We start from the raw sequence: 16,557 nt of genomic DNA on the forward strand, positions 1-16,557 counted from the left end.
AATTGCAGTTTCATTATACTGTGAAGTCATGCAAATCTCTATCTACGACTATAATTTGAAAACTATTTGTCTGAACACTTAGTATGGGCACAAGTGCCCACAGAATTAGAATGAAGAATACACAGAGTGGCAATTTTGTTGTTATGTTGACACTTGTTATTGGGAATATTTCAGTAATATGTTACATTTTTGATAAATGGTTGATTTTTACTGTGTCCTTTAATTTTGCTGTCATACCTTCCCCTTTGTTTTGATATCCTTATTTCATTAGTAGAACTATTGTATTTATTATACAGAAAATAATTTAAATTGAGATGTTTTCTCAGTCCAGTGTAGAAAGACACTCAATCTGGTGTCAGTCTGCTTTGTATATCTTTCATTAGTTGACATCTTGGCCCAGTCCTCTGAAATCACTAGATATTTCCATTTTAATTACATAAGTGCAACAATTTGACACACTGTGCCTAGAAATAAGTATTTAATTCTATATAATTCAATCCTAAATTATATTATAAAGTGTTTGTCCTGTGACCACATTTTTGTCTGACTTATTCCTTGTGTTTCAGATCTCTCTAGACATATATATCTCAATATATAAGCTCTCTATATATTGTTTACTGTTTAAATTTATTCGCATCTTTAAATGAAGAAATGCTTGTGTTATGAAAGATGAAAGATACTTTTTGCTTTGTATTGTATTGCATTACTTTCAGGCCTGTTTTCTAGAAATATTTCTTATTGTTTTAGAACAGCTTTTTTTAATTCATCAGAATTTGTCTTTCGTTGGCAGGAAGAATTGATTACTCATGTCCTTCATGTTAAACAGTCATTCAGGACATGATTTCACACTTAAGTGTAATTGAAAATTATTGCCAAGTGTCTTTGAGAAAGCAGTTGTTTGGTTAATTTCCTTATGTTGTTAATTAAGCCCTTAACCCAGTCGCCAGTAATTTCAAGCAGAGAAGGAAAGTTACAGTGATGATATTCTTCCTCTAAGCCAAAAATAATTGAGTAATTTCCATAAAGACGTTACTGTGAATGAACAAATATGTTCTCTCAACATGTGTAAAATTCTGGGCTCAGTCAGAAAGCTCAGTTCTGCACACCTCTGAACTATGAGCTGTCAGTGTATCAAAGAATTCTCAGAGGCTTGTTTTAGGTTAAAAAATATTAGAATTCATTGGATGAATTCTACGGATAGTACCATACTAGAAAGGATTTTAGTTTTTCTGTTATTTGGATTATATAAAACTAAGTGCTATATGCTATATTTTCAGCATTTGTTCCAAGAATTATGTATCATAATTTTCCTTCCATGTTAAGAAAACAAGTACACAGCATTCTACATTAATTGGCTTTGTCCTTATGTTAAAAAGCAGACTACATTAAAAACTTGCGTTCTATTTCAGATAGTATTTGTCTTATTATAGTTAATGTTTTTAAGTTAAAGCAATAATTAAAAATGTCTTTTAATATTTTGTTTGAAATCATTCAGAGAACAGCATATTTGCTAGGCAAGTTTACTTCAGTGTGAATTTACTTTTCTAGTAGTCTCCTTTTAATTCCTTTTTTTCTTGCTTGATTCATCTTTTGATTTATCCCTCTTAAGTAACAATAATAGAGTGCATTGTGCTGGAGATGATTTGTTATCCCACTTAAAGCATCTCTGAAAATGTTACATAAAAAACATTTTGATTGATAAGAAATTAAAAAATGGAAAAAATTATATATAAAAAACCTTTTGGCATAGTAAATGAAACAAAGACAGTTTAAATGAACATAATATCCTTATTTTAGATAAGATCTGGTAGATGAGGGATGAATAATCAACAATAGAGAGAACAAACAGGGGTTGTATAAAAGCATACAATTACCCAATTAGTGCTTGAATATACACCAGTATTTTTAAGTATGTAATCTTTAAGGAAGAATGTTAACAGTTTTCTTCCTGGATGTACTTAAATCCTCCTGACCATAATGGGAGTCTTTCAAGTGACAGTGAGCTTGGGATGGGGCTGTACCTTACAAAAAATTAATATTTTCTTAAGTAGGGCAGAGCCGTTGATTACAGTGGTTGACTTCTAATTGTTGAATACTTACAGCACTGCTTTTGTAACACTAAGCTGTGTTAAATGTAGTTACAAGCTTTGGGAAGCAGAAGCATTTTTAGGTTGAAATGCATTACTTACTTGGGCTTCAACATCTGTTAATTTGCGGGTCTGTTCAGCTGTTTGATTTAATAAGTTTGTGCCTATTTCAATCATTACTGCAGTCTGGTTCTGCACTGCAGTTTGCTGGATCTCTACCATTTCTTTCTTCATACTGTCTTGGATGTAATTCTCAAGCTACATGAGAAAGGAAAGAGAGAAGATAGTTGCATTCTTTAAGTGTTGGAAGGGGGGAATTTGTACAGTAAGTCTGCTGGCTCACTCGCTAAACAAATTCGTTCTTTGTCCTTGCCTGTTATGCATTTATGTGAGGTTTTTCAATGTTGCTAACAGAAATTAACCTCTGTCAGTGGCTACCGTTTTTTTCAACTCTGTAATGTATAGATTTGTCCTAGGTAGATAGAGGTAGTGGCGAGAACGCCTGCAGGCCCTTGAAACCTTGTCTGTGCTCCCGCTCCCACCATTGTTAGCACCTAGGAGCTTCACCAGCTCTGGCAGCAACGGGAATGTTTTAGAAGACCAAAGCTTAGGAGTTTAGTCATCTTCCTGTATCTAGACTTTAAATATTTTGAAAAGCATTTTTTATCACATGGCTAGAAGTCACAGAAGAGGTCAGATGTAATGTAACACTTATGTGCATATTTTTGTCAGAGGCACTTTCAAATAAATGTATGAAACAGTAGGGAAACCTATAGATTCTTTACCTACTTAATATTTAAGAATGCAAAAACTGTTTTAAATACTTGATTACATAGCTATTTCTATGGCTAAACTAATGGAGCTTTTTGGTAGTCATTTTATAACAGAGTACTTTTTTTTCAAGGAGCTAATGACTAGAAGGGGAAAATTCAGTTAATTTTTCATGCAGTCTTTTTTTCATGTGTCTAAATTATCCAAAAGCAATCTGACTTTTCTCTATGCTTCTTTTAAAATTATGTTCTGAAAAACTTCTGCAAATATTTCATAGTTCTTTCATGAGTCTTTTGCTTCTGTTTAAACTCTCTGTTAAAAGGCCTGGCCACATGATTTCTTTCTTTTTTTCTTTTTTTCTTCTTTTATTTTTTGACACAGGAAAATTCCTAGAATCAGATTTCTGTCTCAAAAATCAGTGATTTCACATTTCTACTGGTATATAAAGTTCAGATTTTGCTTACTGATTTCAGTAAAATGATGTATGTACTCAATTCCTTAAGTGTACTACTAAATCATATCTTAAAATGGTTTCAGAAAATGGTAAGCATTCACAGGAAAAAGAACTTGATATTTTGTGAGCAAATAATTACTGCATTTTTAAGAATTTTTCCTTCTTTAATTCTAAAAGTCTGTTCCAAAATAAGCCATGGACATGAATTAGGTTTTTTTGAGTTCAGTTTAAGTCAGGTTACACTAATATGAAATTGACACTTTTTGACCATGTCTATCTAGTTTTTCAAAATTATAGGTTAAGCTTTAAAACTGCTGCACTTCTAAGGAATCAGTGAAGTTACTTCAGAATCTGAAGTCTGAACTTACATGCGTGTGCCTGTAACTGAAGTCAAAGCTATCTTCAAAAAAATAAATAAATAAGCCCTTGGAGTTTGAGCCACAAGGTTAAAATGAGTCATTTTAACAGAGAAGTCTACTGAATTGGGATTGAGAGCTGTGGAAAACACAAACTATCTTTTCAAAATGTGGGAACTGTAAAAAAATAAAATAAAATAAAATAAAATTACTGAGAAGACATGGCATCTGAAAAAAAACAACTTTTTTTTTCAAAAAAAAGATCATAAGTCAGCATTTCCAAATTTCTGGAGCTTAAACAAGCGGAGGCATTTCAAAACAATAATTTGAAAAACCCTGTTTGCTGAAGGGTCACATTTTTGCTGAGGCTTTGGTGCTTTGCGGGGAGGTACTCAATCTAATAAAGCTAGAGGACAGAATACAGCAAAAAAAATATTTGTCTGTGTTACTGTTAGCCATAGTCTCTTAATATGTGGTTGGATAATCAATTCGTCTTTCTAGTCTCTTGGTAAGAATTTTGCTGTCTGTGCTGTATGTTGTTAGGGTTCTTTGGCAGATACCAGCATGACTGAGGGGAAAGACTTAAAACAAAGACTTCATTTTCAGCTTCTGCCTGTCTGTTTCTCTACGCTCCCAAAAATGCAAAAGCTTACCTGTTAATTCTTTATGGACTAAATACTGCTTTCCTAGATCTTTTCTTGGAGTAAAGTAAGTACTAGATCTATTTGTAAGCTTTTTTGGTATAGCAGTATTGATTATTAGGGGTTTTTTCCTCTATATTTTAATGCAGCTAGAAATTTTTTTGACCTTAGATGCTATTGTACCAGCAAAAATAAGTGTTCTGGATACTCAGGATTTACGCTGTTTGTCCTTCAGGAAGCCATATAAGCAAAATCACTCTAATGTTCTTCTATTAGCAGATTTTTCAGTTCCCCTGTCCTTGTCTGCACTAAAAAGTTGCTAAAAACACTTGGTCTGCCTATTTCCTCATATATACCATCAGGTATTTAAATTGCAGACAGTATCTTTCTAAAACACAGAATTTGCAAACTTATTACTGCTGGGAGTCTATCAAGCATGGATCAATAGCGGCAGTATGTTCAGAAAGTGTTTGGTAACTGGTTCCTTACTTTTTCCAGGTACATAAATAGTCTCTGCAGATTTTCATACCATGCAACTAATGATTAGTGAGTCTGGCAAGGTGAGGTTTGAGAAGTGCACTGAATAGAGTGCAAAATCAGATTCTTGGAGCAAGAATCCAACCTGGTCTCTGCCTAGGAACTGTAATGCAATAGATGCTTGCCAGTTATTACTTTCAGGAGTTTTACTAAGGCAGCCATCACGTTGCTGTAGCAAAGGTGGAATGAGTCTTACAGTCATCTGGGATTCAAGAGAGCTGTAACTATTTTTGAGCTCGATGCCAACCTATGAAGAGGATACTAGCTAGTATCATTAAGCACAAATTGTAAAACTTCAGCAATTCCTAATCTAAAGAAAATGATAAAAACAGTATAATTAATATATGTATATATTTTTTGAGTTAATTTGATAATGCTGTCTTGATACGGATGATGGCTTGCAGGGAGGTGAGCTTTAAAGATGATTATATAGATTATGTTCCATAGGAATAAGGAAGAAGAAGCTTATATTTGAACACTCTATTAAACCACTGTTCAGATATGGCTGTTTCACTTCTGAATAGCTAAAGATCAATTGCCAGTTCTATCAGCTTGGAATGTTTCCACCTTAAATATCACTTTGACAAGCATTAGATTTTTTTTTTTTTCTGGCTTCACAGTTATTTCTAAAAAGTGACAAAGGAAGAAAAAAAGGTGAATCAAGAAGTTAAAAGTCTTGTAAAACTAGAAGTATATTCTTAGTTTCAATTTAGCATTATTTCTTTTTGTCCAGTGTGACCAGAATTTCAAAGTAGGATCTGTTTGTTCACTCCATTCTCTCCGTGCAGCTGGTGAACTCCAGTACACAACAGAGATTTCAGATCTGGCACAAGTTTTGACCCACGTATATTATACTGCTGCAGAAGGGTATTTACTTCTCAGATGTATTGCAAAGATTAGCATTTTAAAAGCAACTTCCAGACAGTGCTGCATGTTCTTTGCATACTAACCTTTTTAGAATACTAAAAGTGGGCATACAATCAAATGGTTTTAGCATGATAATTTGATGTGGACATCTTCAATTGCCAGCATAATATGACAACTAGAGTACTTTTCTGTTCACAAGATCACACCTTTAATGTTTCCTGTTACTCCTGGGTATTCCTCATTTTAAAAAGCTTCCCCATCAGAGACAAATCTAGTTTCATCAACCATTTTAGTATTTTTAAAATCTTTGTAAACATCTTTTAGGTCAGTTTTTTCTTTTCTGTTAAAATAAGATCAGTGGGTTTTGATTGATAGGTTGTAATTGTTATAGACCTGCTCCAGACCAGCTTTGGGCCTTGAGGTGTTAGATTATGAGAACTTGGATTATAGTGATAATTTAATTTAAAAAGCAGTACAATATATTTAGTGCAACATAGTCCAAGAAGATGTACAAAAATTCTGAAGGCACTTATAATATGTAATTTTTCACTGAAGTTAGATCCTGCTCCATGAAGACTGAGAACATTGTTTAATGTGTGTACCGCTCTGAAAAGGTTAGACATCTGGCGCTTAAAGAATTTCTGATTCCAAATTAACTTTAGCAATCAAAGTTGGGGATCTGAACATCACTATGGACAGCTTGGAAAAGACCTTTGCTCAAAATGTGCCTCTGTTAAAAGAAAATGAAGGGAGATCACTAGAACGCATTTACTTTGCTTCAGTACCACACTAATGTATTATATAGATCAAGGATGTGGCCTCATCTGGCGCACACTATGCGTATAGATCATCCACAATTAGAAGGGACATAGGAAAAACAAGTGACATTTAGAGAAAAGTCGTGAGATATCTCAGGTATCAGAGAGCTAGCATATGAGAAAACACCGAAAATACTGTGTTTTTTTTTAAATTTAGGAGAATGCTTGCAATACATATTTAGGAGGCAATAGTTTTTAAAAAAGTATTCATCAAGAGCTTTGATTCTTTCCATTTCATTACAGAGAAGAAATTGCTTCATAAGGTAATTGTGGATATTAGACTTTGTGCTTCAAGGCTGGCTCCTTGTTCACTAGAGATGAGAATGAGAATGAGAATCTGAGCAGCCGTATCTGCAAATAGGATTACAGAACTGCATTACTTTGAAAATGTTATCACTTAGTTATTCCAAAACCCAGTACTAGAAATTGAGTTAATTCTGGGCTTAAAGGTAAGGTAAACATTTTAAGGTATGCTTAGACAATTGACCAGTTAAAACACAGCTGTCAGGTTGTTCTGATTACAGTCAGCAAAACCTATGATTACAATTTAAGGCATCTGGTGTTTCTGGTTACCACATTTTTATACCCCTTGTCAGTATGCTTACAACCTTAGAAAGTAGTTGTTTTGGGTATTGTAGATCTGCATTACAACTTATCTTATTTGAATATCTTTAAGTATAGGCCTATCTCTGAATATCTTAGCTCTGCAATATCTACTTTTGTCATATATGATCTTATTCATCTGGTATATACTAAATCATTGAAATATTTTCTTGACCTCTGGCTTAACAGTTTGTCTTCAAATCTGTTTTTCATCTTAAAAGTATTAAGCAAGCAACTTAGAGAATATGGTATTTTTACTTTTTTGTAAGTATGAAATATGACCATCAAAACAGATTTATTTTAACATTCATAGCCAATTTCACTATCTGGCTTATTTATTCTGTTTTGGAGCAACATGAAGCAGCAAAACAATACTGACCAATTAAGTGACTTTGGAGTTTCTTTTTCTTCCTTTCCCTAAGAATCATATAAAGCATAACATTTCTGCACTTTCTTTCATATTCACTAATCCTCTTCTCCTTTTGTCTGTTCTCTGCATGTGCACATTGTAAAATCTCTTTTTATGAATTGACCAAATATATGTGCTCACCTCTCTTTGCTTATGTTCCCCTTCCCCACAATCCAAAATTGTCAAAATGGGACTTTTTACAACTACGTTTCATATATATATACACACATATATATATATATATGTATATTTTTTAGTGGCAGGTGCCTTCTTCAAGTATAAAAGAAATACTTTCATCCAAAATGCCCATCATGTCCCCTCAATCTTAGCGAGGGCAGAACATATTCCCATAGCGTGCTCTCAGGCAGTGAGGCCCTTGTGTTTCTTTGAGAGGGGAAAGGAAGAACTTTTTTGTTGTTGCAGCCTCGGGTTAAGGCAGCCGTGGCTCAGTGTCACCGGCACCCTGGAGGATTAGCAGCAATTTTGAAAGAATGTCGTTCCTAGTGGCATATCCCATTGCAGTGTACTGTTAACCGACTTCTGCCAAGAAGACGCCTTCATTTATAAGCAGTAGCATAGTCAGAATTTCTGAAAGGGAAGAATGGCTTGGGTCATTTTCAGGAGGGACAGACGTGGGAGCGAAATGTTGCAGTTCCCATCCAGGAGTTCGAGAACTTGGCAGTTTGACTTGTAAAGCACGGCGTTGTCCTCCAAGATGGTGCTCAAATTATATACCAACGGTGGTTGGTATTTTGCCAGACTACTCCTTTGCTGCATGACTACTTATGGGAAGATAATTTTTAATCTTTTTAATTTTATGAATAGCCAGTGTATAGGACTTAAATGTTCATATATGTAAACCTTGATTACATGATGGTTATTTTGGACAAAGTAATTATCAAAACCTAATAGCTGACTATTAGCAATGCATCTTTAAATATTTTATAATTAAGAAACAGTTTGAATTCTCAGATAACTATATATGAAAGGCCTGTAAACTTGAGGTGAAAACATGGTATTCTTCATAGGTTGTTTAATTTCCATTTAAATGTAAGGCTTGTCTCAACTTGAGCTCAACCTAACAAGCATTGCTCACTGTTCCCTAAAAATGGTTATCAGAAATTCTGTTTTTAAGGGAACAGGTCAATAAATCCTGTCATAAGAAAACTGGAGGAAGGGAGTTATTAACACCAGAAGATTTGAAAGGATGCATAGTTCATAGTATTTCTGTGATTCTTGATGGGCTTTTTTATGAAACATTCTATTTTTTGTGCAAGACTTAACTGGTTGTCATGTATTCTGGAAGAAAGTAATAATGAAATCTCAGATGGGAAAAAACAGGTCTTTTAAAGTATGCTTAAACTGCCTTAAACAGCTGGCAAGATTTCAAAAAAAATGAAGAAAATAATTTCATAATTAAGGTTTGTAAAACAGTCATGCATTTTAGAGGAACAGAATTCTCTATTAGGATATAAATTTTGGGTTGTCATGCCTTATTACTTCAGATCGTATTAAATTATAAAATTTGACAAAAACACTTAGCTAAGTTGCCAAAAGAATGAGGATAGATCAATCATATTTGAACACATTCCAAAACATTGCTTTTATAGCCAAGATTTTGGGGTTTTTTTCTTAAACGGACTTTAAGTTGGCAAGAAAGAAAAGACAACATGTAGAGTATGCATTAACAGAAATTTGTTTTCTAACTGTTGGCAGAGGTAGTATTAATCATTTATGAAGTGAGATCTGCCAATTCATATTTAAATTAAGACCCTTCCATATTCCTGTTGTATAGTTTGTGTCCATATTACAGAACAGTATTTCCAAAGTATCAGCAAATTATTAGTGCATTTTGGAGGCATTTTATCTTATAATTTTTTCATTTAAAATTATGTATGAAATCTTGCTTTTATTTTTTGCCTGCCAAATGGTTACACTATACTAATTAAATGCTCGTGTTCTTGGCAGCAATTATAGCTACATTAAAATCCCTGCTTTGCCAAATGCTACCCCATATGAATGACACAAATAGTACTTGCTGCTGATTTCATCTTTATAGGTTTTGTCAGTTACTGGAGCAAACAGTCTTTCAAAAGAAAGTTTTCATGGTGATCTTTTAATCAGTTACAATCTTATTCTGTCAACTGTAATATTTATTTTCAAAGAGAACTAATACTAATCATGAGTTTCTAAATAGTAGTTTCCCATAGAAGGAGGAGGTAGATGGCTGAATCTGCATGATCTTTGTGTCCATCCCTAAGGTCATCAGAATCTGTCAAGATCTTTTTTTCTTTAACTCATGGGTGGATTTCAGTTAGTAGACTTAGCAATTTACTAGATTCAGGAACGTCATCTATAAATCTGTGAAAATACTGACAGCACATTTTTTAGGCTTTCTCACAACTTGTCTACTGAAATCTGAAGATAATATTTATTCTTACAAATACGACATTCTTACACTGTACCTACCAGGAGAAATAGTAAGGAGGTCAGAAGTTTATCTATAATCAAATTTCTATAACCCTGTATTTAGATCGGCAAAGACTGGCCCAGTAAACTCAGCAATTGCTATATATGATGTACTGTATGAAGCTCAGATGCATTTGTTATGTTCACTCTGTCTGACACCTAAATGCTGGTGTGGGTCCATGCCCCCGCCATGTGTTCCTGCTCCCTTCCTTGCATTGGCCATTATTAGACCCTCCACTCAGCCTGGAGACACTAACCTGAAAGGAAAGGGGGCCAATTCTGTCAGGCTTGTGGATTTAATCTGATTAATCTGATGTCCTAGCACTAGGGGCAGAGTTGCTCTCCAAGGGAGCACAGACGGGTGAGAAGGTTGCAGAGGAGGAATAGGGTCTTCCCTTGCAGCTGTGGTGAAGTTGTTTGACTGCCTTCAGTTATAATGTGCAATTTTACTATTCGGATACCATCACCCAAACAACCAATAAGGCTCTGAGTACATGCTTAAAGATAACCTGATGGTTAAGGACGCAAACTAGAAAGTTGGGTTGTGGCAGCTCATTGTCAGCTGCAGACCTCTAGACAGCAGAAACACAGGAAACCTCATGTTAAGGAGCAAAGCAATACAGACTGCACCTACCCCATCAAGGAGAGAGAAAAAGAAACAAAGATCTCAGAGAGTAGAACTGTTGCTGGTATAACTGTGGCTGTTAATAGTGTATAAAAGTTCTTTTTAAAAATACTACAATTTAAAAGTAAAACTGTATGCAAGAGTTTTAAGTATAGACTTTGCCTACCATTCTCCCAAGATTAACAGTGATAAGCATGTGAGGGTCATTATCTTCCTTTGGATAGGAAGGTGGCAGTGACAGCTGATTGTTCTTCTGCCACTTGTTTAAAGATTCAGGTCCTTTATATTCTTCAAGAGTTTTTTTCTGATACATATGAAAAAGTAAAACTAGCAGAAAGCTTTCTTCCTATTTGCAGGAGAGAAAACCAATGAATATGAATAAGGAGGTCTGGATTCTTCTGTATCCATTTTCTTGTCATCACTTCACATGCAAAACCTCAGTTTGTGAAACTGTAATTTATAACACATTTTAACAGAGAAGGAATATCATCAATATTACCAACTTCTGTTCCCCTTTTTATCTTATTCCTGTTTTTCAGAGTTCCCATAAACTTTGTCCATGTGAAACAGCTATTGATAATCTCAGACCTTAATTGTGGTTAGAAATTTTTTACAACATAGTTCAAAATAACTCATGGAAGTATTGAACAGTTGGCATTGCAACACATATTACATGCTAAGTCATCTATTTTAGGTTTAGAGAAAATTGCAGGGCTAATGATATGTCAGTAGTTATTTTCTTAATTAGGAAATTTGATGCAGTTCTGTCTGCAGCGTACAGTAATTTTCTAAGCATCCACCATAACTGTCTTCTGATTCTAATTTTTGGTTTCAGTTTCTAAAATGAGGGTAGATATAGTGAAAATCCTAGCAACAGAAAATACAACACACAACTTTGGGCATTTTTTTAAATATGTATAAAAGCACCAGTGTCTGTTTGACAAATATATTCAGTTGTCAAAAGCTTTTTGAATTACTGTTCTTGTATCCCTGTTAAAAAATGCCATGTGCTTTATGCAGAACTTACCTTTGTGAATTCAGACCAAAAAGATCTTAATAGTCCTTCTATACTTGTAGTCATCATCCTGAGATTTCTCTCCCTAGGCAGCGGGATAATTAGTATATATGCAGAACTGAGCAAGATGGAAAATGAACTTAAGGCAGCCATAATCAATTTTTTTCTTACTTCTAGTGACAGGACAAAGTAAGGAAGCCTCGAAGAGGAGTCTCTTCAGTTCTTTTTCTGAATACTTTTTGAGAGTATAGATGAGACCTTTCCACTTCTCATACTCCAGATGTCATGAGTTATCTTTAACTCAGCAATACTTGGTCTTAGTTGCCTGCCCTTGTTTCAGAGTGGCAGTGTTCTTTGGATTGTAGCCACATCTGGTTTCTTCATGAGTCATCTGAAGTAGAATTTAGCCCATAATTTGAAATGTTTTTTTTGAAGCTCTTTGCAAACAGCTGTAGCATAGAAGCCTATCTGTGTATGCCATGGAATCATCAATTGTCTAATTCACAGATACATTTTTGTATATAGATGTAAAATACAGTTTGTCAAAGACTATTTTAATGGACTTCACTTTTAATTAAAACATTAAATATATAAATTGTTTATTCCTAATATAATAAAGCCTGCACACCAGAAATGTTTTGGGGGATGAAATTATCATTTTGCATGCTCTTAAACATGTATAATGGTGAAATGTAAGGTAGTTTTGATAAAAAGAAGGAAACAGTATCATTACTTATATGAAAACAACAATTTCATCACAGCAGTTCACATCATAGACAATATGAAGTAAGCTATTAGCAATCATATAGAGTTTGCCTACATATATGTGCTGTACATAGTTTAGTGTGTATGTATGTAATGAATGGAGCACAATACTAAGTATTCTTGCCAGGCTCTCCGTGTATATTTATCTTCTGCATTAGTGCAATTTCTTGGTGTTATGGAGACTGAATACTATACAAATTCTAACTTTGCAGACAGTTTTATTTTCTTAAAAAAAATGCTCTTCATACTTGCTTTCAGTCTATCAATGTTGCTATTACTTAAAATTAGCAAAAAATTATCCCTTCCAAGGTTCATTTATCTTAAAGATATTGCATCAATCTATCAATCAAGCTTTAAGCTATTTTAAATTAGCTTTTATTAAAATATTGTATCTTTCTCTTTTCTGAAAGTCAGTCATCGATTTTAGTAGCCTGTAACTTTTGGAAAAAATCAGTACACTGAAGAAGAATAAAATGATTGGGTCTGGAAAAGAGACATTTTATATTGGGTTTATTGCCCTTTTTTCAGTTAGGGCAGGAAGTCCCCATGGACTGTGTTGTTTCTCAAGGGAGGTAAAAAATCTTTTGGGAATGTATATGGGAATGCTTGAAACGTCTCTACAGTATTCGCTTTTTACAAGCCCCATTGAGCATGTCTGCCTTTGTTAAGACCTCCAGCTAAGTTTTTTCTTCTCTTATCTCATTTTTCTGTCAGCAAACAAAAATGTGATAGTAACATTATAAGTGAATACTAGCTGAAAGTAAGCTGCGATTTATTGGAAGTTATCAAAAGCAGAATTGTGTAATAAAATACTAAAAGGTTAAATACTAACTCTTAGACTAGTAAATAAAGACTTCAGATTGTATGCAGGAGATGGTTCAGTTAAAGCCAGTTGTACACTAAATGAAAAATTAACGACTTATTCTCATGTATGATTTAAACCTCATTTGGAGTAAGCTGTTTGTTATGCTTTTATAATTTACATTTCTTCCTAGCAGAAGATGCCCCTTCATTGAGAATAATCTACTGGAGTTAAATCCAAATATCTCATTAATATAACATGAAACCAAATGTATAAAATGCCTTCATTGTCTTCACAATTATTTATAAAGAATAGCTTTCATTCTGTGTTCTTGACTGAAAGCATTTTGTTCTAATTACTAAAAGGTATTACGGTGCAATCATACTTGCTAATACATGTTTTAGCTAACTGCAAAAGTTAAATTCAAAATTATCTAGAAAAAGCAAAAGAGTGCATAGAATAAGGGAAGAGATCTTCAGAGCTGAAACCATCCCAAGGCTATCTTAGTTAGCTCCCACCTTTCCAGACCCTGAGCTTGTTTGGTACATGTTATATTGCACTACTGCTTTCCTAGCATCATGTGTCACTTGGAGGATGAGAGAAATTCTTTATAATATATATGATGCATATAATTTATATGGTATGCATATAATTTATGTGGTACGCATTTTTAAGAGATGTTAATAAATGTGTAAATTAGAAAGATACTCCTGGTATTTAAAAAAGTTTTTAATAAAAACTAAGCTATCACCCTGACAAATCTTTTCATAACCTAGTTTCTGTGTGGGTAAGGAAATCATTTAAAAGCAAAATTTAACAACAGTATCTTCAGGTCTAAAATCAATTATTTGATGATTAAGCATTTTCATCAAGAACAAAGGTTATTCATTAAGGCAGTAATCTGAGATTCTGAATCACTGTTTTTAAAGATCATAGCTAAGTGGTATTTCTCTTAGAAATCAGGGAAGGAATTCATAAAGTTCCCATTAGTCTAAAAATAAAGAGCAAATAAATAAATAAATAGTCTCAGTCATGAATGGCATTTTGCCGAAGTTCAGTAGCATTGAAGCCAGGAAGACAAGAAGCCAGTGACGCTTCTGCCATTCACTGAAATGAATATAAATGTTCCTCATTCAACAACCAATACTCAAAATTAGGATTCCTTATTTATGAACAGTATAAGAAATATTGCCACTCAATATTCATTTTTTTAAATTCTAGGTTATAGCATTGGGCTCTAATTTGATGAATATTCAAAAATTTCTGGAGACAAGTCCTATGACTTGTCAGTTATATTTTTACTTTCATGCTGCCTTAAGTGAATCAGGACTCTTCCAGATCGGTGAGATTCTGCCCTGAAAAGCAGATAGTTTGAATAAACTCAGTGGCTATCCCAGATCTAGAGTAATCCTTTGCCATTTGTATATATATTTTTTTCATTACACTGAGCCACTGGCAGCTGAAATAAACTGATTCTGCTAGTGGTACTTAACAGCATTATTCCTGAAAGACATTGGCTGCATAGCCTTACAAACGTTGACATTTTTAGCAAGTTTATATCTGGCACAAAATTTCCTTAGTCTAAAACTGTTTACCTTTTTTATCTCAATTCACAAATTCGAGTGAAGTGTTTTGAATTCATCTTTCAGTAGGACAGCCTATTTTACATAATAACTCACAATGTAGCATAGCAAATCATAATGCAATTATTTGGGAAATAAGAAGCAAATCCCTCTTTTCAAAACGTGTTATTGGGGTGCTGAAAGAGAGCTAGGCATTTACAGTTCCTACTCAGTACTGCTTTCTAGGGAAGCAGTCATCTTGCATTTCACTTCCAACCAGAAGGAAGAATGATTTGGAGTTCAAGGATCAAACTAGTTAGGAAGCTGTGGAATACAATTACTCCCTTTTGTAGGCTATAAAACTGGGTGTCTCCTGTTTCAAAGCTGTATTCTCAGAGCATCTTTGAGCATGAAATATCATTAGATTTTTTGAACTTCACAGATAAAGGAAACTGAAAACATTTTGAGTATTTCTTAAACTTTGGAACATACTGGCTTCCAAATATAGTTTACAGAGTTTTTGTAAAATATACTGTTTTTTGAAGAAGAATCAGCGATGATGCTACTAAGAGAGACTCAGTCATTTGAGCTGAAACCATGCCAATTTTTGAATGTTTGAGTTTGAGGCAGTGCACATGTTGTCAGTTGCTGACCTCAGTTTTGAAGGAATGAATTTCTCTGCTAAGAACATACGCACTCGTTTTCCTGTACATTTGCGCAAAAACAACAAAAAACGTAATCTGATCTTTTAATTTCTTAAGTGCAGAAGTTCTTTTTTAAGGCATGCTGCATCTTTCTCTCCCCTGTTTTCATTGCTAATACACTGGAGGACAGGGGAAGTGCTGTTTCTGAGAAGCTGCCTCATATTTCCATCACCAGCGATAGAATTCCTCACTTTTGATGGATTTTTTTTCCTCTGAATATTGCCAAATCAGAGCTGTCAAAGAACTTCTCTAAGTTTTCTAAAATACTTGGGCAAGGGGGGTTGGCAGGACCCAAAAAACAAAATGCATTTGACTGACTACAAAAAACACTTAAGTGGTCCTTTAAACAAGGGAAGTTCTGATGGTCACCTCTGCTTAGTTCAAAAACTGAACGTCCCAGCAGCTTGATATGTTCTTGTCAAACGATATTTATATCCCATTTTTGTTCCATTAGCACAGTTAATCTTAAAAGCGAAAGCTCCTGAGGAATTCCAAGCTAGAAAGATAAAACAGGAAGCTACTGTGTTGAGTGGACAAATATAAATATTTGGCAGTAAGATCAGCACATATAGGCAGCATATTACAGAAACAAAATGTATAATTTTAGTATGTGATACAGATGCTTGAGGAAAACAATGTATTTTAAATTATGTAATCCTAATGATAGATACTTTTTCACCTCAAGAGCTAGGATTATCTGTCTAAAAGCAGGTAGCTCAATTTTTTGCAAAAGCATCAAGAAAAAAATTCTTTCCATTCAATGCTTCCAAACTCCCCTCATTGTCTCTGGTGCCCTGCAGAGCGCTCGAGGGGTGATGGAAAGTCGCTTCTTGAGCTGAAGGGTTCCAGTCAGTGCTCCTGGAAGCCTCTAGCCAGAGAGCTGCCAGTTGGTGCCCTTCTGTGGAGAGCAGAAACAGGAGCCAGATACTCTCAAAATTGAGCAAGCAATTCATGTTGATAACATAGAAGAGGAGGAAATCTGAGCACAAACAATGATTGAGAACCAAAGCTGTGCATTTTAGGATGGGTATTTTATGAGATAAAACTGTCTGTCTGTCAAGATCTGATAGGT

General features: G+C 34.3%; 2 protein-coding genes across 7 annotated transcripts in view; one reads left to right on the forward strand and one right to left on the reverse strand.

Annotated features, from left to right (window-relative positions):
• MCPH1 (microcephalin 1) overlaps positions 1-16,557 on the forward strand; it is a 147,786-nt gene that overhangs the window by 70,443 nt on the left and 60,786 nt on the right. The gene's annotated exons all lie outside the window — the stretch shown is intronic.
• Positions 1-16,557, reverse strand: part of ANGPT2 (angiopoietin 2) — a 49,853-nt gene that overhangs the window by 22,413 nt on the left and 10,883 nt on the right. The window contains exon 2 of one of the 2 annotated variants that reach the window (XM_026097025.2): positions 2,190-2,345. The exons of the other annotated variant lie outside the window; for it this stretch is intronic. Within the exon in view, the coding sequence (XP_025952810.1) occupies positions 2,190-2,345 (156 nt within the window). The remainder of the gene's footprint in view (positions 1-2,189; positions 2,346-16,557) is intronic. 2 annotated transcript variants of the gene reach the window in all.

Source organism: Dromaius novaehollandiae, chromosome 3 (genome assembly GCF_036370855.1).
Source record: "Dromaius novaehollandiae isolate bDroNov1 chromosome 3, bDroNov1.hap1, whole genome shotgun sequence".
In the NCBI taxonomy this organism is placed as follows: domain Eukaryota; kingdom Metazoa; phylum Chordata; class Aves; order Casuariiformes; family Dromaiidae; genus Dromaius; species Dromaius novaehollandiae.